Source organism: Bison bison, unplaced genomic scaffold (genome assembly GCF_000754665.1).
Source record: "Bison bison bison isolate TAMUID 2011002044 unplaced genomic scaffold, Bison_UMD1.0 scf7180017864325, whole genome shotgun sequence".
In the NCBI taxonomy this organism is placed as follows: Eukaryota; Metazoa; Chordata; class Mammalia; order Artiodactyla; family Bovidae; genus Bison; species Bison bison.
The window spans coordinates 6,342,158-6,366,375 of record NW_011494897.1 but is presented as its reverse complement, the minus strand read 5'-3'; the positions used below and the strand labels follow the sequence as shown (position 1 = coordinate 6,366,375).

General features: G+C 37.9%; 1 protein-coding gene across 1 annotated transcript in view; it reads right to left on the bottom strand.

Annotated features, from left to right (window-relative positions):
- USH2A (Usher syndrome 2A (autosomal recessive, mild)) overlaps positions 1-24,218 on the bottom strand; it is a 939,168-nt gene that overhangs the window by 257,302 nt on the left and 657,648 nt on the right. Inside the window, exons 45-47 of the mRNA XM_010853294.1 lie at positions 23,960-24,169; positions 22,440-22,642; positions 17,426-17,538 (exon numbers count right to left, since the gene is read on the bottom strand). Of these exons, the coding sequence (XP_010851596.1) occupies positions 17,426-17,538; positions 22,440-22,642; positions 23,960-24,169 (526 nt within the window). The remainder of the gene's footprint in view (positions 1-17,425; positions 17,539-22,439; positions 22,643-23,959; positions 24,170-24,218) is intronic.

The window sequence follows — 24,218 nt, the reverse complement described above, 5'->3', positions numbered from 1 at the left end:
AAGATGTTGTAGTCAAAAGCAAGGTAGAGGTTAAGGCCAAAGACAAAGATGATGTGCTCCATGCTTATAATCCAGCAGGTAAGCTATCTCTATATGTTATTAAAATATACCAAAGTTAATGCTGACTATGACATTTTACCAAAGATAATCTAAGAAATACATGTGTTATTAGAAACCAAAATATTTTGAGTGCTATAGAAGCAAACTTTGTCTACTGACATTTATCTGGAAGGATTTCACACTTGATTTTTCACGTTGCTAATATAAGAGAGTTTCTTAAACCAAAATAGAAACAACTAACATGTACACGTTGCCAGAAGTATAATGAAATTACACAAACAATAACATGCACACAGGAGGCTAACTGCTTTGGTGTCGGTGTAATTTTGATTACTGGCTTGGCAGCCTATATATGCTCATTAGAGTTTTGCCTTTGGAAAATGTTGCTGTGCTATATGATAGATCATTTTAGGAAAGGAAAGAATGTACATGCCAATATTCAATTATAAATGATTTAAACCAGCTTTTTTTTTTTGCTAGATCTTTTACCCTAAAAAAGGGGAAAAAAAGGAAATAAAGTTGTCAAAGGTATTGGAATAAAGAAAAATATAGGGGAGGGGTAATTTCTGTGCTGGTCAATATGGAAAAGTCCTTTATAGCCTCTCTCCCTGGTGGCTCAGTGGTAAAGAATCCACCTGCCAATGCAGGAGATGTGGGTGTGATTCCTGGGTGGGAAAGATCCCTTACAGGAGTAAATGGCAACCCGCTCCAGTATTATTGCCTGGATAATCCCATGGACAGAGGATCCTGGTGGGCTACAATCCATGGGGTCACAAAGAGTTGGACATGACTGAGCATACACACACACACACACACACACACACGCCTGTTGATTATTGCTAAAAAGTCAGCTCAAATTACAAAAAGCAACCACCTAAGGACTTTGAAAAGTTAACAACACTGGCAAATCAGGAAAGAAGCCAATATTTGAAGAGCAAACATTATAGGATGAGTTTCCAATTGTTTTTCCTTTTATTGTCCCCATCTTCAGCTGAAGAGCAGCCCCAGTGTGGACCCATGTACTGGGCAAGCAAAACCTGTGTTGTTGTTGTTCAGTCACTCAGCTGTGTTTGACTTTTGCAACCCCATGGACTGCAACACACCAGGCTTACCTGTCATTCACTATCTCCCAGAGTTTGCCCAAACTCATGTCCACTGAGTCGATGATGCCATCCAACCATCTCATCCCTCTGTTGTCTCCTTCTCCTCCTGCCTTCAGTCTTTTGCAGCATCAGAGTCTTTTCAAATGAGGCAGCTCTTCACATCAGTTGGGCAAAGTATTGGAGCTGCAGCGTCAGTCCTTCCTTCCAGTGAATATTCAGGGTTGATTTCCTTTAGGATTGACGGGTTTGATCTCCTTGCAGTCCAAGGGACTCTCAAGAGTCTTCTCCAGCACCACAATTTGAAGCATCAATTCTTTGGTAATCAGCTTTCTTTATGGTCCGACTCTCACACCCACACATGACTACTGGAAAAACCATACCTTTGACTATATGGACCTTTGCTGGCAAAGTGACGTTTTTGCTTTTTAATATGCTGTCTAGGTTTGAGAGCAACCTAATCTTTCTGACCAGAATATAAAAAGGCCTAGCAAGCCAGAAGGTGTGATGAACATCCCTGTTTCATTTTGTTTCCTCTTTATTCCTGCTCTGAGAATGATTCCAGATAAGGAGCTGAATGATGGCAGTTGTGGCCAAATAAGAATAAAATATGCTAAGAAAAATCTAGCTTTCTGGCCAGAGAAACCAGAAAAGTGCCCCTTGTGGCCCAAAGAATGTATGGCACAAAAATTCCTACCTTTTTTTTTTTTTTTTTTTCAATATTTTCTCTCTAATCTCTTTGCCCCTCAAACAATTCCATTGATGTAAACTGTGAGCTACCTTGGGAGGCTAAAATTCCAAGAGAAACCATCTCTTTCTAGCTAAAGATATGAAAAGGAAGTCCAAGGGATATGGAAAACACAGAGGAACTCTCAAAGAAGATAAAGCTAAGCAGTCTATTAATTCTGTGCATAAATCAACACAAGTCTTAATTCCAAGGTGCACACACATGGCTGCCTCATAAGCAAAGGGAAGCATGATCACATAGCAAAGACTTTGAGATCTGAACCGTTACATAATCCCCTAACCAAACACCAGATAAGCCACTGAGAGGTGCTTGAATGGGACAGACATAAAGCAGCCTGGTGAAACTTCTGAAAAATGAACAAATATTAGCGCAACTGACCACATAAGCCAAGACAAAAATTTCAGTCTGAAGCTAACCAAGTTGGTCACCTGCCAAGAGAAACAAAACCTCCAACCTTCTACACATGATGACAACCTGATATTTAAATATCCAGGAAATACTCCAAAATCACTCAAAGTTACACTAATCCAAAGAAAGTTGGAGTGGCTATATTATCATCAGACAAAATATACTTGATGATAAAAAAGTTATTAGGAAGGAAAAGGAATATTACACAACAACAGAAGTGTCAATTTACTAAGACATAACAATCCTAAATGTGCATGAACCTAATAGTAAAGCATCAAAATACATGAGGTAAAAACTGAGAGTTCAAAACAACAACTATTATAAATAAACCCATAGTTATATTTGGAGATTTCAACATTCCTCTCACAATAATTAATAGAACAGCCAGGCAGGAAATCATTATGTGTACAGATGACCTGAACATCACTATCACTCAACTTGACCTAATTGACATTTATAAAATGTTCTGACAACAGCAAAATACACATTCTCCTCAAGTACACATAGCATGTTCTCCATGATAGATCTCATTATAGACAATAAAATAAAACCATGTTTCAGACCATAACAGAATGGCTTTAGAAACTCACATCCTAAATATGTCTGAAAAAACTAAAAATTATTTGGGAATTAAGCAAACCACTTCTAAATAATTCATGAGTCAAAGCAGAAGTATTAAGGAAATTAAAAACTATCTTGAAACATTAAATGAAATAAAATGCAACATTTCAAACTTCATGAGAATCACCTGAAGCATAGCTTAAAGGAAAATTCTTAACTTTAAATAGTTCTAGTCAAAAAGAAGAACAGTCTCAAATCAATAATGCATGCTTTCCTCTTTAAGCAACTAAAAAAAGAAGGGTAAGATAAACCCAAAGCAAGAAGAAAGAAATCAATAAAGAGCAGAAATTAATGAAATAGAAAACATAAAGCAATAGAGAAAATCAATAAAACCAAAAGATGGTTCTCTGAAGATTCACAAAATGGATAAAACTCTAGACTGATTGAGAGACTTTTACCATTATCAGATATGAAACAGTGCAAATCAATGCAGATTCTACAAACATTGCAACTTTGTGTCCATAAATTGGACAAATTCAATGAAATTAACCAGTTCTTTGCAAACACAAGGTAACAAATTTCACACAAGAAGAAACAGATAACTTGAATCATCCTACATTGTTAAGGAAATTGAATTCTGAGTAAAATACCACTCAACAAGAAAAACTCTAGCAAAAGGTGAATCTCATTGGTAAATTCTACCAACATTTAAGAAATAAATACCATTTTCACAAAATCTCTTTCAGAAAACAGAAAAGGAAAACATATATTCCAGATTATTTTGGGGGCCCAGAATTGCCATTTACCAAAAGCAGGCAAAGACATTACAAGAAATAAAAATAGTTAAATACAATTTATAAGGATAACCATAAACCTCAACAAGAAAATAGCAAATTGAATCCAGGAATATATAAAAAGGAAAATACATCACAACCAAGTGGGCTTTATTTAGATAATATAGCCTTAATTATTTGAAAGTCAATGTAATTAAACACATTAACAAATTACTATGAAGAAAATGTATTTAACAAAATTCAATATCCAGTCAGTTTGGAAATCAGTTTGGCAGTTTCTTATAAAGTAAGTTAAATATAAACTTATTATATGATCCAGCAGTCCAGCTCATCATTCACCCAGGTGAAATGAGAATCTACGTTCCCATAAAAATCTGTACGTAAATGTTTACAGCAACTCTATTCATAGTCACCAAGAACTGGAAACTACCCAAATGATACACAAACTGTGGTATATTCATACAATAGAATACTATTTAGTATCAAAACCCAACAAACTATTGATATTTATGATATTATGGATGAATCTTAAATGCACTATGTAGAGTGAAAGAAGTCAGGCTTAAATGGCTACATATTGTATGACTCCAATTAAATGACAACATGAACCAGGCATGTTTCATGCTTACAGAAATGAAACAGTGCTCCCTCAGTATGGGGGCGGGTGGAGGAGGATTGACTATAAAGGGGCTAGTGTGAAGAAGTATTTTGACATAATGGAACAGTGCTATATGTTAATTGTAGCGGTGTTCACACAACTCGATATATTTGTCAAAACTTACAGAAATGTGAAGCAAAAAAGAATGTCTTCTACTGTATGTAAATTAAAAACAAATTTAAAAAATTTAGAGAATAACTAAAAAATAAACAAATTTAGAAAACCCAGAACATTTTTGGAAGCTTAATTTATTGTTAAAACTATATAGTTCTCTTCACATTCTTGTTAGTTTTCAATAAAATCTATATTCTTTTCCCTTCACATGCCTTAAGTTGCCTCTCTTCTGACCCAATATATAATTGATATTGATGAAGTATGGAATAATAAGATGAAAGTTTTTTTTTTTAATTCAGAATTTAAGGCATTATTTCATTGTTTTCCTAGCAATGAATCTTGCTATTTATAGTCTGATAATATCATCCAAATTCCTAGTGCTGTATGTACATGATCTGCCTTTTTTTCCTGGAAGCTTTTTTATTTATTTATTTGTTTATTGAAGGATAATTGCTTTACAGAATTTTGCTGTTTTCTGTCAAACCTCAACATGAATCAGCCATAGATGTACATATATCCCCTCCCTTTCAAACATCCCTCCCATCTCCCTCCCCATCTCACCCCTCTAGGTTGATACAGAGCCCCTGCTTGAGTTTCCTAAGCCATTCAGCAAATTCCCATGGCTATCTATTTTACACATGGTAATATAAGTTTCCATCTTACTCTTTCCATACATCTTACCCTCTCCTCCCCTCTCCCCATGTCCATAAGTCTATTCTCTATGTCTGTTTCTCTATTGCTGCCCTGTATATAGATTCTTCAGCACCATTTTTCTAGATTCCATATAAATACATTAGAATATAATATTTATTGCTTATAATTATAATATAATTAGAATATAATATTATCTTTCTCTGACTTACATCACTCTGTATAATAGGCTCTAGGTTCATCCACCTCATTAGAATGGGTACAAATGCATTCCTTTTACAGCTGAGTAATATTCCATTTTCCATGGGCTCCAAAAATCACTGCAGATGGTGATTGCAGCCATGAAATTAAAAGACGCTTACTCCTTGGAAGGAAAGTTATGACTAACCTAGATAGCATATTGAAAAGCAGAGACATTACTTTGCCAACAAAGGTCCATCTAGTCAAGGCTATGGTTTTTCCAGTGGTCATGTATGGATGTGAGAGTTGGACTGTGAAGAAAGCTGAGCGCCAAAGAATTGATGCTTTTGAACTGTGGTGTTGGAGAAGACTCTTGAGAGTCCCTTGGACTGCAAGGAGATCCAACTAGTCCATTCTAAAGGAGACAGATCCTGGGTGTTCTTTGGAAGGAATGATGCTATAGCTGAAACTCCAGTACTTTGGCCACCTCATGCAAAGAGTTAACTCATTGGAAAAGACTCTGATGCTAGGAGGGATTGGGGGCAGGAGGAGAAGGGGACGACAGAGGATGAGATGGCTGGATGGCATCACCGACTTGATGGACGTTGAGTTTGAGTGAACTCTGGGAGTTGGTGATGGACAGGGAGGCCTGGCGTGCTGTGATTCATGGGGTTGCAAAGAGTCGGACACAACTGAGCGACTGAACTGAACTGAATATTCCATTGTGTATATGTACCACAACTTCTTTAACCATTCATCTGTCGATGGACATTTAGGTTGCTACCATATTCTAGCTATTGTAAAGAGTGCGGTAGTGAACAATGGGATACATGTGTCTTTTTCAATTTTTGTTTCCTCAGAGTGTATGCCTAGGAGTGGGATTGCTGCATCATATGGTGGTTTTATTCCCAGTTTTTTAAGGACTCTCTGTACCGTCTTCCATAGTGGCTGTATCAATTTACATCCCACCAACAGCGCAAGAGCATTCCCCTTTCTCCACACCTTCTCCAGAAGGTTTGTAGACTTTTTGATTATGGCAATTCTGATTGTTGTGAGGAGATACTTAATTGTAATTTTGATTTGCATTTCTCTAATAATGGGCGATGTTGAGCATCTTTTCATGTGTTTGTTAGCCATCTGTATATCTTCCTTGGAGAAATGTCTGTTTAGGTCTTTTTCCCACTTTTTGATTGGGTTGTTTGTTTTTCTGGTATTGAGTTGTATGAGCTGCTTGTATATTTTGGAAATAAATCCTTTGTCAGTTGTTTCTTTGCTATTATTTTCACCCATTCTGAGGATTGTGTTTTCACCTTGCTTATAGTTTCCTTTGCTGTGCAAAAGCTTTTAACTTTAATCAGTTCCCACTTGTTTATGTTTGTTTTTATTTCCATTACTCTAGAAGGTGGGTCATAGAGGATCTTGCTTTGATTTATGTCATCAAGTGTTCTGCCTATGTTTTCCTCTAAGAGTTTCATAGTTTCTGGTCTTACATTTAGGTCTTTAATCCATTTTGAGTTTATCTTTGTGTATGGTGTTAGGAAGTGTTCTAATTTCATTCTTTTACATGTAGCTGTCCAGTTTTCCCAGCACCATTTATTGAAGAGGCTTCTTTGTCCCATTTCATATTCTTGCCTCCTTTGTCAAAAATAAGGTACCCATAGGTGCATGGGTTTATTTCTGGGCTTTCTATCTTGTTCCATTGGTCTATATTTCTGTTTTTGTGCCAGCACCATACTGTCTTGATGACTGTAGCTTTGTAGTATAATCTGAAATCAGAAAGGTTGATTCCTCCAGCTCCATTCTTCTTTCTCAAGACTGCTTTGGCTACTTTGGGTCTTTTGTGTTTCTATATGAATTGTGAAAGTTTTTGTTCTAGTCTGTGAAAAAAGCCATTGGTAATTTGATAGGGATCTCATTTAATCTGTAGATTGCATTTGATAGTATAGTCATTTTCACAATATTGATTGTTCCTACCCAGGAACATGGAATATCTCTCCATCTGTTTATGTCATCTTTGATTTCTTTCATAGTCTTTTATAATTTTCTGTGTACAGATCTTTTGTCTCCTTAGGTAAGTTTATTCCTAGACATATAATTCTTTTTGTTGCAATGGTGAATGGGATTGATTCCTTAATTTTGCTTTCTGAATTTTCATTGTTAGTATATAGAAATGCAAGTGATTTCTGTGTATTGATTTTGTATCCTGCAACTTTACTAAGTTCACTGATTAGCTCTAGTAATTTTCTGATACTATCTTTAGGGTTTTTTATGTACAGTATCATGCCATCTGCAAACAGTGAGAGCTTTACTTCTTCTTTTCTGCTCTGGATTCCTTTTATTTCTTTTTCTTCTCTGATTGCTGTAGCTAGGATTTCCAGAACTATGTTGAATAATAGTGGTAAAAGTGGATACCCTTGTCTTGTTCCTGATCTTAGGGAGAATGCATTCAGTTTTTCACCATTGAGAATGTTTGCTATAGGCTTATCATATATGGCCTTTAACTATGTTGAGGTAGGTTCCTTTATGCCCATTTTTTGAAGAGTTTTAACATAAATGGGTGCTGAATTTTGTCAAAGGCTTTCTCTGCATCTATTGAGATAATCATATGGTTTTCATCTTTCAATTTGTTAATATGGTGTATCACACTGATTGATTTGTGTATATTGATGAATCCTTGCATTCCTGGAATAAACCCAACTTGATCATGGTGTATAAGCTTTTTGATGTGTTGCTGAATTCTGCTTGCTAAAATTTTGTTGAAGATTTTGCATCTATGTTCGTCAGTGATATTGGCCTGTAGTTTTCTTTTTTTGTGCTGTCTTTGGTTTTGGTATCAGGGTGATGGTGGCCTCGTAGAATGAGTTTGGGAGTGTTCCTTCCTCTGCAATTTTTTGAAAGAGTTTTAGAAGGATAGGCATTAGCTCTTATTTAAATGTTTGACAGAATTCTCCTTTGAAGCCATCTGGTCCTGGGCTTTTGTATTTTGGGAGATGTTTGATCACAGCTTCATTTCAGTGCTTGTAATTGTGTTGTCCATAATTTCTATTCCTTCCTGGTTCAGTCTTGGAAGATTGAACTTTTCTAAGAATCTGTCCATTTCTTCCACGTTATCCAGTTTATTGCCATATAGTCACTCATAATAGTCATAATCCTTTGTATTTCTGCACTGTCTGTTGTAGCCTCTCCTTTTCACTTGTAATTTTGTTGTGATTCTTCTCTCTTTTTTTCTTGATGAGTCTGGCTAAAGGTTTGCCCATTTTGTTTATCTTCTTAATAAACCAGTTTTTAGTTTTATTAATCTTTACTATTGTTTCTTTCATTTCGTTTTCATTTATTTCTGCTTGGATCTTTATGATTTCTTTCCTTCTAATAACTCTGGTTTTTTTTGTTGTTGTTGTTCTTATTTCGATTGTTTTAAGTGTAAAGTTAGGTTGTCTATTTGATGTTTTTCTTGTTTCTTGAAGTAGGATTGTATTGCTATAAAATTCCCTCTTAGAACTGCTTTTGCTTCATCCCATACGTTTTGAGCTGTCGTTTTTCATTGGCATTTGTTTCTAGAAATTTTTTTATTTCCATTGTGAGCTCTTCAGTAACTTGTTGGTTATTTAGAAATGTGTTGTTTAATCTCCATGTGTTTGTGTTCCATACAGTTTTTTCTTGTAATTGATATCTAGTCTCATATTGTTGTGTTTGGAGAAGATGCTTGATATGATTTTAATTTTATTAAATTTACTGAGGTTTGATTTGTGATCCAAGATGTAGTTTATCCTGGAGAATGTTTCATGTACACTGGAAAAGAAGGTGTATTCTGCATTTGGATGTCACGTCTTGAAGATATCAATGAGATCCATCTCATCTAATGTATCATTTAAGACTTGTGTTTCCTTATTAATTTTCTGTTTTGATGATCTGTCCATTGGTGTGAGTGGGGTGTTAAAGTCTCCTACTATGATTGTTACTGTCAATTTCTCCTTTTATGTCTGTTAGTGTTTGTCTTATGTTTCTCCTTGGGTTTATCTTGTATGGGACTCTGTGTCTCTTGAACTTGATTGACTATTTCCTTTTCCGTGTTGGGGAAATTTTCAACTATAATCTCTTCAAAAATTTTCTCATACCCTTTCTTTTTCTCTTCTTCTGGGACCCCTATAATTCAAATGTTGGTGCATTTGGTATTGTCCCAGAGGTCTCTGAGACTATCCTCAATTCTTTTCATTCTTTTGACTTCATTCTGCTTTTCAGAAGTTATTTCTACCATTTTATCTTCCAGCTCACTGATTTCTTCTTCTGCTTCAGATATTCTGCTGTTGACTTCTTCTAGAGTATTTTTAATTTTTCAGTAATTGTGTTGTTTGTCTCTGTATGTTTATTCTTTAGTTCTTGTAGGTCTTTGTTAATTGATTCTTGCATTTTCTCCATTTGTTTTCAAGGTTTTTGATCATCTTTACTATCATTATTCTGAATTCTTTTTCAGGTAGTTTCCCTATTTCCTCTTCATTTATTTGGACTTCTGTGTTTCTAGTTTATTCCTTCATTTGTGTAATATTTCACTGCCTTTTCATTAATTTTTTTTAACTTATTGTATTTGAGTTCTCCTTTTCCAAGACTTCATGGTTGAATTCTTTCTTCCTTTTGGTTTCTGCCCTCCTAAGGCTGGTCTAGTGGTTTGTGTAAGCTTCATATAGGCTGAGATTTGTGCTGAGTTTTTGTTGTTGTTGTTGCTTGCTTGTTTGTTTCTTCTTCCTCTGATGGGTAAGGCTGGGTGAGGAGGTAATCCTGTCTGCTGATGATTGGCTTTGTATTTTGTTTTGTTTGTTGTTGACATGAGGCTTCCTGCACAGATTGCTACTGGTTGTTGGGTGATGTCTTGTATTCAGGTGGTTTTCCTTGGTGTGAGTTCTCACTATCTGATAATTCCTAGGGTTAGTTTTCTGGTAGTCTAGGGTCTTGGAGTCAGTGCTCCCACTCCAAAGACTCAGAGCTTGATCTCTGGTCAGGAATGAAGATTCCACAAATGGTTCGTTATAGCATTAAGTGAGATTAAAACAAATACCCCAAAGTGAGGAACCAAAAATGAGGAACCAAAGATGAACCCCAGCCAAACGGCAGTCACAAAATCAGGCAAATAATAATTAAAATATTGGAATAAACACATATACATATACACTCATGACCAAAGTCACAGTCTAACAAAAATAAAGTACCTTAGATTGACCCAGTGAACAAGGAAATCAAAAATTATATATACCAGTTAAGAACAAAACTAACTAAAGCACAAACTGGAAAACAAAACTAAATCAATGTGCTAAATGGGGAATAAAGCAATGAAAACAAAACTAACAAATATGTTGAGAGGAAAGGAAAGAAAAACAGATATGCAAAGTTAAATAGAGGTAGATGAGGAAGATTTACACACTTTAAAGATTAACTGCAAGGGAAAAGAACAGAAGGAAAAGCAAACAAAGGAATATATGTAGAAAAAATATAATAGGTTTGAAGAAATTAAAAATTATAAAAAGGAGAAAAGAAAAAAGAAGAAAAAAGGGGGGAAAAAAAAGGAAAACTCTACAGAACTGCAAAAGCCCAACGTAGAGGCAGAGGTTTATAACAACAATGAAAAGTGTGACTGAATATACACATACACATATATACCTGTACGCAAAATCAAAACAGTTCGACAAAAATAAGGTACAATAGATTGACCCAGGAAATTAAGGAAACCAAAAATTATATCTAACAGTTAAGAACAAAACTAACTAAAGCACAAACTGGAAAACAAATCTAAAGCAAGGTGCCAATTGGGGAAATAAAGCAATGAAAATAAAATTAACAACTATGTTGTGAGAAATGGAAAGAAAGAAAAGAAAGAATAGTATACAGAGTTAAATAGATATAGATAAAGAACATTTATATACATTAAAAAGTAACTGCAAGGGGGAAAGAACAGTAGGAAAAGCAAAGTAATAAATGTAGAAAAAATAATAGGTCTAAATAATCAAGAAAAGAGAAAAGAAAAAGAAAAAAGGAAAACTCCACAGAACTGCAAAAGAGCAATGTAAAGGAATAGGTTTATAACAACAATTAAAAAATGTGACTGAGAAAAAAAGAAAGCTCCAAAGCTTAGATTTCATAAAAATCTAATTCAATAAAATCAACAACTACAACACAGGGGGAGAAAAAAGAAAGAAAAGAATCCACAGAACAAGTCAAAACATAAGAATAATAAATGCTTTTCTGGAGTCACTGCTGTCAGAGTTCTCTCCCTCACTGGGAGTCACAGTCAACCTAACCTCCCTAGGATGCCCTCCAACACTGTGGTGATCTCTGGGCCTGCTGTGGGGGGGCAGCTCAGATTCTAACCTGATCCTTCTCCTGTGTGTTCTTTCTGTGGGAGCTCTCAATGTCCTTTTATATATTACATAGACACAGAGCCCTCCTTGTTGATCACGTGGATTTAATCTGCAGCTTGTATAGCTGGTGGGAAGGTTTTGGGTCTTCTTAGCCACACTGCCCCTGGATTTCAATTGTGGATTTATTTCCACCTCTGCATGTGGATCATCCACTGGGATTTGCTCCTGAGACTGCCCTGGAGGACTTGGGTTTGCCCCTGTGAGAGCCAGTTGTGGAGATGGTGCAGCTGCTTGAGTTGCAGAGGTTCTGGCAGCACCAGGTACTCAGGAAGGTTGGCGGATAGGGCACAGGAAATACAGTGCTCTAGAAGGGCATGGCGATCAGTATTGGCAAATATGCTACAGTATTCTTACTGAGAACCCCCTTGACAGAGAAGCCTGGCAGGCCACTGTCTATAGGGTCGCAAATCATGGGAAATAGATGGGGAAACAGTGGAAACAGTGTCAGACTTTATTTTGGGGGGCTCCAAAATCACTGCAGATGGTGATTGCAGCCATGAAATTAAAAGACGCTTACTCCTTGGAAGGAAAGTTATGACCAACCTAGACAGCATATTCAAAAGCAGAGACATTACTTTGCCAACAAAGGTTTATCTAGTCAAGGCTATGGTTTTTCCAGTAGTCTGGATGTGAGAGTTGGACTGTGAAGAAAGCTGAGCGCTGATGAATTGATGCTTTTGAACTGTGGTGTTGGAGAAGACTCTTGAGAGTCCCTTGGACTGCAAGGAGATCCAACCAGTCCATTCTAAAGGAGATCAGTCCTGGGTGTTCTTCGGAAGGAATGATGCTAAAGTTAAAACTCCAGTACTTTGGCCACCTCATGCAAAGAGTTGACTCATTGGAAAAGACCCTGATGCTGGGAGGGATTGGGGGCAGGAGGAGAAGGGAATGACAGAGGATGAGATGGCTGGATGACATCACCAACTCGATGGATGTGAGTTTGAGTGAACTCCAGGAGTTGGTGATGGACAGGGAGGCCTGGTGTGCTGCAATTCATGGGGTCACAAAGAGTTGGACATGACTGAGTGACTGAACTGAACTGAAAGTGAGCCTGCACGCACAGACACAAGACATTTTTGGCCTGTGGCAGCTCTGCCCCAGTGAAAGTTGAGTGTGAAGGTAGCACAGCTGCTTGGCTTTTAGGGATCCTGGCAATGCTAAGTGTGCAGGGATATGGACTGCCTCCACCACAGGAGTTATGGCCCTATCAGTCTTTTCTTGAGCCTCTTGTAGCTGGCGTTCAGAAGGCCTCTTTGGCCAGTCTTTCTCCATAGCTCCTCCCATCAGGCACTTAGAAGGCTCCCTTTCCTGGGGTCCTTCTCTGTTGTTCACCACTTCAGTCACATAGAGGGGCCCCCCTGGCTGGGGTCCTATTCTGTGGATCTGCATGTCAGGCACTTAGAAGGGCAACCTGAATGGGGTCCTACTCTGTAGTTCGGTGCATCAGGCGTTTCATGGGCCAGCCTCTCTATTGCTCAGCCGCCAATGCTGGCGTGTGGGGAAAGAGAGGCTATGGTGATGGCTCCACCCCATTGCACGACTCAGCAGTATCTTGACTTGTTTCCATGGCTGCTTGGCTTTCCTCCACAGGCATTTCCACCACAATCTCCTCCCTCACATCCTCTCGACCTGTGTCTCCGCAGTCAACAGCAGCCCTTGCCCTGGGGTTGCTCCACAATCCCTAAACTGCAGCTCCCAGCCGCTGCGCCTTCTAGTGGACCTGCATCCCTGTCCGGGGAATGTATGGCTGCACAAGGACTGTCTGATTCTCATTCCATTTAGGCTGCCATAGATCAGCTGTTTCACTCTCAGCCTTAAATGCTCCTCCTCTGACTCAGACAATTGCCCCAATGTGGGGATCGGACTCCTGTTTCAGTTCCCCCACCCACTGAGGGCAGGTCCAGTCCTACTAACACTCCCGTTTTCCCCCCTAGTTCCTCCATCTTACCGAGTTTTGGGTGGTTCTATATTTTCTTTTCTGCTGGTCAGGTATTCCTGTCTACTCTCAGCTGGTGTTCTGCATGCACTTCTGTGTTTGAAGGTGTATTCCTGATGTATCGTGGGGAGAGATGTACTCCACATCCTCCTACTCCTCTGCCATCTTGTTCTCTCCCTGGAAGCTTTTTGAATGCAATTTTTTAACCTGGTATTTTGAAATTTCCAGATGATATCCCCTTATATGGTTATGATTCAGTCATTTTCCTGGCATCTATAACACCTTGGAATCTACTTACTGGTATCTTGATTTGGGAATCTTTTCTTGTCATCTTTATTTTCTTCACTTTTTTTCCTGTTCTCTCTTTCTGAACTCTTATTATCCAAATCGTTGATTTCTTGGATTTTAAGATTTTTCTTAATTTCTTTTTTTAGTAACATATTTGATTTTTATTTCACTTTCAGAGACTTTAAACTTTCTTCTAAAGTCTTAATTCAGTTAATTAAAAATTAAAACTTTTAATTTCCATGAGATATGCCTCCCCAAAGTCCTGCTTTACTTTGATTTTTTCCAAGTAGGATTTTTTTTTTAGTGCTGTTTTATAGATAGAGGATGTCTTTTTATCCCTCTGAGGTTGTTATGTATTTTTTTCCTCATCCTGCATTTTCTCTATGTCTGTTGAATTATTTCTGTTTTAATTTTGTTTCTTTTAACCTTTGAGATAATAAAGGTGACAAGAAGATTTATATATGAGTGGGGCTTGTTGATTGATGAAATTCCCTACTGTGTGACCAGTTGGCAAGTTATCTTTTCTATTAGGGGATCCTGATCTGCTAGTTTATGGAAGTATTTTATCTGGAGTCACTCAGACTTTTTTAGAGAAGAATGCCCTTCTGTATGGAAACATTTATGACTGGATATTTGTTTGTAAAACCAGAGCTGGGGAAAGCAGCTGAGGTGCCATCATTCTAATTGTAGTCTACACTTTATCATGATTTTTACCTTTTCCCTTCATCCCAGATTTCCACTGTGCCCGAAAGTGAAAATGAAGTCGCTCAGTCTTGTCCGACTCTTTGTGACCCCACGGACTGTAGCCTACAACGCTCCTCCGTCCATGGGATTTTCCAGGCAAGAGTACTGGCGTGGGTTGCCATTTCCTTCTCCATTGCGCCTAGTAGCCCTAATTCCTAAATACCTCTGTTCAGTTTCTTGAGAATAAAAAAAACTTCTGATCTCCTGTTGGTAGAATATGCCACAAGGAGAAATAGAAATCAACATTTTGATGAATAATATAGAGGTAGGGGACCTTGAATTCTGTAGTGGCTAATTTTGTGTTGACCGGGCCACAAAGTTGATGACATCTGGTTGAAAATGATTTCTAGGTGTGCCTGCAGGGTTGTTTTTGATGAGGTAAGCATTTGAATCTGTGGCTCAGTAAAGCAGATTGCTCTTCACGGTGTAGTTGGGCTCTACCCTCAGCCCTCCAATCAGGTGAGGGGCTGAGTAGAAGAAAAAGTTGAAGGAAGGGACAATTCCTCCTCTCTGATTGACTACTTGATCTAATCAATCTTCTCTCACTCTCGGATTTGGACCAAGATTTATACCATTAGCTCCTTTAATTCTCAAAACTTTGGACATGGACTGGGACTAGATCCCAAGGTTTCCTGAGTTTTCACATTTGGTTTTGTTTCCCTGGAGAACCCTGAATAATTATAGGTCTCAGTCACTCTTTTTTTTTTTTTTTTAAGACTTTAAGCTAATCCCACGATTTCAGCTTTGAACTTTATCCCATCTTGCCCTATTCACAATCCTGAAAGTCTGTTAGGTGCTCAGACACTGAGGTTCTCTGCAGAGCAAATCAGTTTGTTTTGTATCATCATCTCCCTCTGCCAACTACCACCTTGGCAAGTGCCTCTCCCAAGGCAACTGTTGCTTTCATAATTGTGTTAAAAATCTATCTTCTCTTGTTCTCATCTGCTTTGTCATTTTTCTTGCTCTTTTAAAAAAATAAATATGCCCTTTTAATTGTTTTTGGCACCAATTTAATATATTTGGGGAGAAGCAATCTTTAAACCCAACTAAAAATATTTTTTGTTATCATCCACAAGAATCTTCTTACAGATATCTTAGAAACAGAGTCTCAAATGGATATTTGCTCAATTTCTGAAAACCCTTACATATTTTTAGCCACATATAAATATGTAATCTAAGACATATTCCCTATGCCATTCACCTAGGCTTGAGTCATGGGGATGCTAACAGACAAGACATTTGACAACATCCACCTACTTACTTATACTTCTTCCTGGAGTTCTTTAGAATGAACTCAAATGTCACATCTTTCATGATGTCTTCACTGATAATTATGGGCAGAGCTGAGGTCTTTTTTTTTTTAATGCACTTCTTTCACATTATAAACTTTTATTATAGTGAATTTCACTCTGTTCTATAAATGTTTGTTTAGGGTAACGTTTCCCACAGTTGACTGGAACTGTGAAAATTTAGAGCCCTTTCTTACACTACTTTGTATTACCTTTGTCTCTTATATTATTATACCCACAAGTATGTTTGCTGAAAAAATAAATAAAGGTCTCTGGTGTCCCTTAAAGTTGACCATTTTCCCCTGGAAAGGTAGGCAATCATGTGGATAGATGACGAAAATCTGTTGAGGGAATTATCAATTAATTAACATATCCCACATGAGCTGTAGGAGGGCATGGCAACCCACTCCAGTATTCTTGCTTGGAGAATCCCATGGAGAAAGGAGCCTGGAGGGCTACAGTCCATAGGATCGCAGAGTAGGACACCAATGAAATGACTTATCATGCATGCACCCCACATTAGACAGATATCATCATGTGTTTGATAGAAGATATACTCAAGAAGAAAGGACTATCTTTGCCCTGAACATCTAAGAATTCAATTATTTGGGTTTTTCTAATTATTTCAATCACTAGTTCTCCAAATCGGTATAGGTTATTTTTGAAATGATTTTAAAAAGACCGATAATTTTCAATATGTCATAAAGGAATCCTTCAGAATTGAAATATTTTATAACGTTGATTGTTTCAGTCAGTGTGCATGTGTGTATATGGGATGTAATTGTCTGTGTGCGAGTGTGTGTGTAGATGAAAGGCAATTCATTTGGTTAGGGCAAAAATATGATGCGGGAATACTCAGATTTCTTTCTCTGCCCTTGACTTGACACAGAGAGGTGAAAATTTCATATTACTTTTGACTTGGAAATCTTGATGTTACATCATTTTTCTCTTAAATTGCTAATTTTGAATTGAAAGAGGATCACTTTCAAACCGTGGTCATTGCTCAGCAACAAAAGAGTACACAAAAATAAAGGGATTCCATGAAGAATCTGATACAATTGTAAAGGTTATCCAATAATTTATCTCCCCTAATTATTTTACAGCTATTTCTAGCTTTAGGAAAATCTGATATACCTAAGTCTAATTTTTTTTCAAAGAGATTAAGTTAGGAGGTAGTCATTCTAATTAAAATTGTATTATTTGTCTCACAAAAGAATTTACTGAAGGACAACTTTTCCATGCACTCCAACATTTTTCACAGATTACTAAGTAAAAGGAAGTGAAGCTGGACAATCAGAAAAATCAAAGCTTAAATGTTAGGGGATGTGTCCACTGAGGATCAATACCTAATAATATAAAAAATTTGATTTACACACACATTTATAGTAATCTACTAAATGAGATTGTCATGGCAGGAATGATAGCTTTGATTTTTATTTTAATTGCTTATGGTCAGTTCTTTAGATTACTTGATAAAGAATTGGTACCTTGAAGCGATGCCATGAATTGTGGGAGTCGGTATATCACTTGGAGTATCTTCCACAGTCGTGATTTGGGTTCTGTTGCTTTTTACACAGGCATATTTTGTGCAGACTTCAACCTGCAAATGTTAGTTTAGAAAACAATCATTGCAACTACTTTCAAAATACAGACCGCTGATGGACTGAAACCCACCCACTCTCATTTCACAGGTGTTTCCTGTAGTTCTCTATGGCATCTTGGGGTTTACTAAGTCTTAGTTTTTTATGTTGAGTCCAATGGAACAAACTCAAAATAGAGTCTGGAAATGAGCTTGGGATAATTGACATAGTGATTCAAATGGTAATGTTTAGTTTCTAGTTCCAACTATTCAGCAACAGACAGACATATCCATCTCTTTGGAGCACAACTAAGGAAGAAGGGAAGATACTTAGTTGACAGTTGGCAAGCATAATATGTTATCGCTGCATACTACTCTCTGGATCTATAACCAGGTAGGGTAATGAGGATATTTTCCGGAAGCCTTGACACTTGACAACAAATAGCCTCAATGCTAATCTCTAATGGAAGAAAAATGAGGTCTAGGGAAGACTTCCAATATGGCTGAGCTATTTTATATCCATTTGTTCCAGCTGCAATTGTATTTCTACCTTAATCACAGCAGAAACTCATCACTCACCCTTTAATTCTGCCACCTAATCTGAATAAAAACCAAGAAGGGTGGAATAACTAAAGATTAGAAATTGAGTTCATCAAGCATTAGTAACACAAAAAACATTTTCAACAAGAGCAGGGGAGAGACAGATGAACATGTAAGAGATTGCTTGTGGACCATCCATAAAGTGACACCCTTCTGCTCTCCATTAAAGGTTAAACCAAAGAGGAACTGCACTTTTATCAATGATGATTTACTTTCTGTATCTAATACATAAATGGAGGATATTACATGCTGATGAATCTTAAACACTAATACTGAACTTTAAAGCAAAGCAGTTCTCTGAATTTCCATGGGCATTTGAGGAAAGACAAGTGTGGTATTTGTTGTATATAGTAATGTTGTTTTGTTTCATGGGGCACCTAATTGGGAGTTGAGGCATATTTTTATAATGCTGTTGAGTGATTTATTTATGTCATATAGTATTCTGAGCTAACATTAAATCATGTCCAGTAAATTCCAAATAACTTACAAGTAGATGAATATACTTGCTGTAATAGTATTAGTGACAATAAAACCACACATATTGGGAAATATCTGACTATATGATGCATAGTGAGGTAACTCAAAATCAGCTCAAATGAACTTCTTATGTGCCAAATAGGATGGGTACTTGAACAAATAATTTAATGAATCCTCACAATTCTGTTTTCAGAAGTTTGCAAGTAGAAGGATCAGAGAAGGAATATGATCAAGCTGATAAGATATGAAATTATTTGATTCAGGCTTTACTGTACCCTAATTGTTTTATTATCTAAATAATAAGCACATCTTTAAGTTATAAACTACTTGCTGTTGCTGCTAAGTCACTTCAGTCGTGTCCAACTCTGTGGGACCCCATAGACGGCAGGCCATCAGGCTCCCCTGTCCCTGGGATTCTCCAAGCAAGAACACTGGGTTGTCATTTCCTTCTCCAATGCATGAAAGTGAAAAGTGAAAGGGAAGTCACTCAGTCGTGTCTGACTCCTTGCGACCCCATGGACTGCAGCCTACCAGGCTCCTCCATCCATGGGACTTTCCAGGCAAGAGTACTGGAGAGGGGTGCCATCGCCTTCTCCGATAAACTACTTAGGTCTATTCAAATGATTCTTTAGAAAGCTTTTACTCTGATTTTAGATAAATGGGTCAATATTTTTTCACTTTGTTACTAATGTAATATTCCAAGTCTCCATCTTTGGGGCATATTTCTGGTGTTACAGCTATGTTGTATAACATGGAGATGAAACACAAATATAAAGGTTTACATATTAATACTAAAGAGAAAAAATTTAAGAAAAATTTGAATGAGCAGTCCCTTTAGAAAGGTCTATGCAGATTGATTCATTAAAAAAACAGATGTTGTGGTGCATCTACATGTCTGCTTTAAAATCAATGGCTATTTTATAGAGGGGGTTAGTAAAGAGACGGAGAAGGCAATGGCACCCCACTCCAGTACTCTTGCCTGGAAAATCCATGGACAGAGGAGCCTGGTCGGCTGCAGTCCATGGGGTTGCTAAGAGTTGGGAACGACTGAGCGACTTCACTTTCACTTTTCAGTTTCATGCACTGGAGAAGGAAATGGCAACCCACTCCAGTGTTCTTCCCTGGAGAATCCCAGGGACAGGGGAGCCTGGTGGGCTGCCGTCTCTGGGGTCGCACAGAGTCGGACACGACTGAAGCGACTTAGCAGCAGCAGCAGCAGCAGTAAAGAGAATCTTAGTTTTAAAGTATTAGGCCTATCAGTTCAGTGCACATTTTAAATGGAGACCGATTATCTTTGACATCATAAATAAAAATCTTTGAAATTTGATAAAAATCAAATTTCCAATAATAACTATTTTAAGTACAGTATTTAAGGACTTGGAGGAGAGTCACAAAAATATACTTACAATTATTAAGAATAAGAATATCTTAGTCACCAATCACAAAAGTTAAGTACTAGATTCTAATTTGGTTTTTTGTCTCCTCATCTGTTTCCCTGTATCAGATCAAAATACACTCTCTTCAGGCCATTAGTGGGCTTCCCTGATAGCTCAGTTGGTAAAGAATCTGCCCGCAATGCAGGAGACCCCAGTTCAATTCCTGGGTTGGGAAGATCCTCTGGAGAAGGGAAAGGCTACCCACTCCAGTATTCTAGCCTAGAGAGTTCCATGGACTACATAATCCATGGGGTCGCAAAGAGTCAGACACAACTGAGCAACTTTCACTTCACTTCAGGCCATTAGCAACTCACACAAACAGATCTGAGTGAAGCCTGTCAGAGTGGAACGTGCCTGGAATGCTTACATATCCACTCCTGCTTCATGGTCAGAAGGCTGGTGCTGGATATGCATGCACAGAATCCAGTGATCTCAGCATAACCACCCACCCCCGACCCCAGCCCACCTATGTATACCCCCGCCCTGGATGTATTCTGAGTCCTGATAAAGCAAATGAATGGGGACTCAGCTGGCTTTCTCCACCAGGGCCCCAAAGAGGAAAATACAGCAAATCTTTCATAACCTTCTATGTTAATTTATCCATTAAGCTGCATTTCTAAGTATTTTGAACGTGATTTTTATTTTATAATGTGATCAATGATCTACACCTACACACAGTTTCCCCCTGTGTCATCAAGAGAAACAGCAGTTCACTGACCCATGCTAAGATACACTCAGGTGGGTAGATGGAAATTGTGGAGTGTACTAAAAAATAAGCAATGTACCTTTCTTCTTTTACTAAATATCTTTATATGTCATTTTCTTAGGATGCCAAGCCTAGTAGTGGGAGAGGTTAATGCATTGGTTGTAACTAGATGATTACAAATGTTTCACTTTCAAATGTGGGGGGAACAGGGGGTGGGGAAATGTTCACTTAATGAACAGAGCCAGTGAAAAGTTTTCTATGGTCAAATAAAAATTTCATGCTTAATATCTTCTGAAAATTATTTACAAAGTTATAAATTTTGGGCTTCCCCAACAGCTCAGTTGGTAAAGAATCTGCCTGCAATGCGGGAGACCCCAGTTCAATCCCTGGGTTGGGAAGATCCCCTGGAGAAGGGATAGGCTACCCACTTCAGTACTCTGGCCTGGAGAATTCCATGGACTGTAAAGTCCATGGGGTCACAAAGAGTCGGACTAGCACGCATGCATGCATGCTAAGTCGCTTCAGGGGTGTCCCACTATTTTCGACCCTATGGACTGTATCCCATCAGACTCCTCTGTCCATGAGATTCTCTAGGCAAGAATACTGGAGTGGGTTGCCATGCCCTTCTCCAGGGAATCTTCCCAACCCAGGGACTGAACCTGTGTTTCTTATGTCTCCTGCATTGGCGGCCAAGTTTTTTACCATTAGTACCACCTGGGAAGCCCCAGAAGTGCACAGTTTATTCAAAAATTTACTAAATGGCAACCCTTCTCTATAAACTTTGAGCTTCTGAAACATTGTTTTCATCATTAATTTTTGCATTTAGCCTTGCTATCTTTTATATTCTCCTGCTCTAACACGATTCCCAATTTTTTGAGGATAAGTTTCTTGGTGTCCTTTATATTTTCTCTATTTTTAAGATCAGTAGATCTCAAAGAGACCTAGGAGTTCACTCTCAAATGGTCAATGGGCTCTCCAAAACTGCGTGTTAACTTTTGTCATATAAATATATACACACTTTTCTAGGAGAGTGTACACTGACTTCATTAGATCCTCAAAGAGGACCAAATGCAAAAAATTTAAATATAATTGTTTTCATACAGGTGAGGGTCATTGAACATTTGTTGAAGGATGAACAGACATTTTTCGTTCATGCTTGAATGAAATTTTTAAATATTTTTATCTGCCACATATTCATTTATTTTTGTTGTTGCATCCAGAATTACAGAATTCTAGAGGTTAATAGAATGTTTTAAATCATAGAGTCCTTTGCTCTTACAAAAGAGACAATTGACACCAAGAGAGGTTATATAACTTCCCTAAAGCAATTAAATTTAGTAAATGGTGAAACTGGAGTAGAAGGAATGTCTCTCTAATCATAGGCTAACTCTGATTCTGATGTCAGTAAAAGAACCAGGACAAAGGCAAGCTGCTTGGCAAGACTGATTGCAAACACATGAGCTGCTTCATTTTGCCAGTGAAAACACCATCACCATCCTCACCATCACTTTCCATATTACTATTATCTCCTCTCCAATGACTCCTGTGTTTGCCCACAACAATCGATTTCCCTCTTTTCTCTCTTCTTCCCCACCAAATAAATAATCTGTAACCAAGGTGGAAGGCATCCACTAAGAGACATAACCCAGCAAGTTTTATTTAACACACCCATGAGCTTAACCATTGGAAAACAGCATTCTAACCTGGATGTCATAGACAGTGAAGGGAGACAGCTCTCTCAGAATGATAGACCCAGGCACATTTATTCCAGTCTTGTAGAGCTGATTATTTACATAGACGGAATATTCAGTGACAACACCATTTGGGTTTGAAGGAGCTGTCCAGATGACACGTACAGCTGTACTGTTGATGATGACAACCTCTGGAGGAAGCATGCCCTGAGGCTCTAGAATTAAAGGAAGAAACTGAATAAACTCCAGCTGTCTCTGAAAAAGCACTTGTTAAACTAAATGCCGATTAGTATTTAGGTCGAGCAAAGGGTTTGCTGCTTATCTGCTTTCCTCTGATGAAGTTATCACAGTCTGTAGTCCTCTGTAAATTGGCTTATTATACTCTCAGTTAGAAACCATAAGAACTGGTGGTAAAATGCTTTATACCACCATCATAGTGCTAATCTTCAATACTATGTGACCAGTGGGATATGATGATAAATTATTCACCCATCTGCACCACTAACACATATCTATTATTTGTCTCTTTTCCCATCTCTTCACTCCATACCTCCCAGGAAAAAAGAAAAGAAAATTTGCTCCTTAAGCAGAAAATAAAACTCAAATACATCGCGGCTGGTGGAACGTGAAAAATCATTTGATGTTACTAGCTTGTAACTCAAGCAATATGAAGCAATAATGCAATATTGTCATTATGTAAATGATTTTGAATGTTGATTACCATAGGTAATGATGAAATCTAACATTAGGAAAAAAAATCTTGCTTGGCGTTAAATTACACAATTATTCAAGCATGTCAGAAATAACTATGCGAAGACCTATTTTTATCATAAGAGCCCATCCTAACTAGTTGAAAAATTGTCCTTGTGATCCATTCTATTTTATAAACAAAAGGTGTTGACCTTTGGCACCACGAAGGGAAATGGGTTCCACACTTAAAGTGCTCTGCTAATGACCTGGAACACTTGCTTGGGAGGTAATGATATTATAATGTTTATAATGAGACTTTATAAAGCCAAAAAGATTAGAAAGACCATTCCAAACACATTTCAGATTCACAAGTTGCTTCCCTCGCTTCCTCCCCCTTGCTAACTGGCTTAGAAATGAGTCACAGGCAATTTTTCTCAGTGGCTGAACTTCCACCTACCATTTCTGGTGACTCAGGGAGGGCCCTCCCTGTGCTTGGCTGTCGTTGTGAAAAGCATCCTGCTTCTGAAAGCAGTTCTTAAAAAAATGTTTCTAAATGTCACCATGTACTGATGTGAATTCAGCGCCCAACTAAGCACACACTGAAAAGAACAGGAACAAACCGGGCTAATACCCAGTGATTGGAGCCTTGCAGCTGTCTCTGTGGGACCACTTATTGATCTGCCACTTGACGACAGCCAGCACTTAAGCATTTTAGCTCCAACCCCCTTCCCTCCAACACCGGAAATTTTATAATGGAAGGATGACTGATCTCAACCTCAGCGAGAATCAATCAATTTCATTCGCGTCTCTGAAGCCGAGTTTCCCTTGAAATCTGGACTCACCCCCATCGCAAGTGGTTGCATGCAGCACTTCACTGTTGATGCTGGCGACTCCGTTGAAAACAGAGATGAAAATCCGATACTCTGTGTTTGGATTTAAGTGGCCAATGACGTGAGAGTGTACATCTGGGAGGATTTTTCGAGATTCATTGGAGGTAGCAGAACTCCAAAAAAGTGTATAATACTCAACATCACCTTGTAGGTCTTGAAAAGCTGTTAACAATAAACATAGAACACTGCAAGTGTAGCCGATATAAAAGGG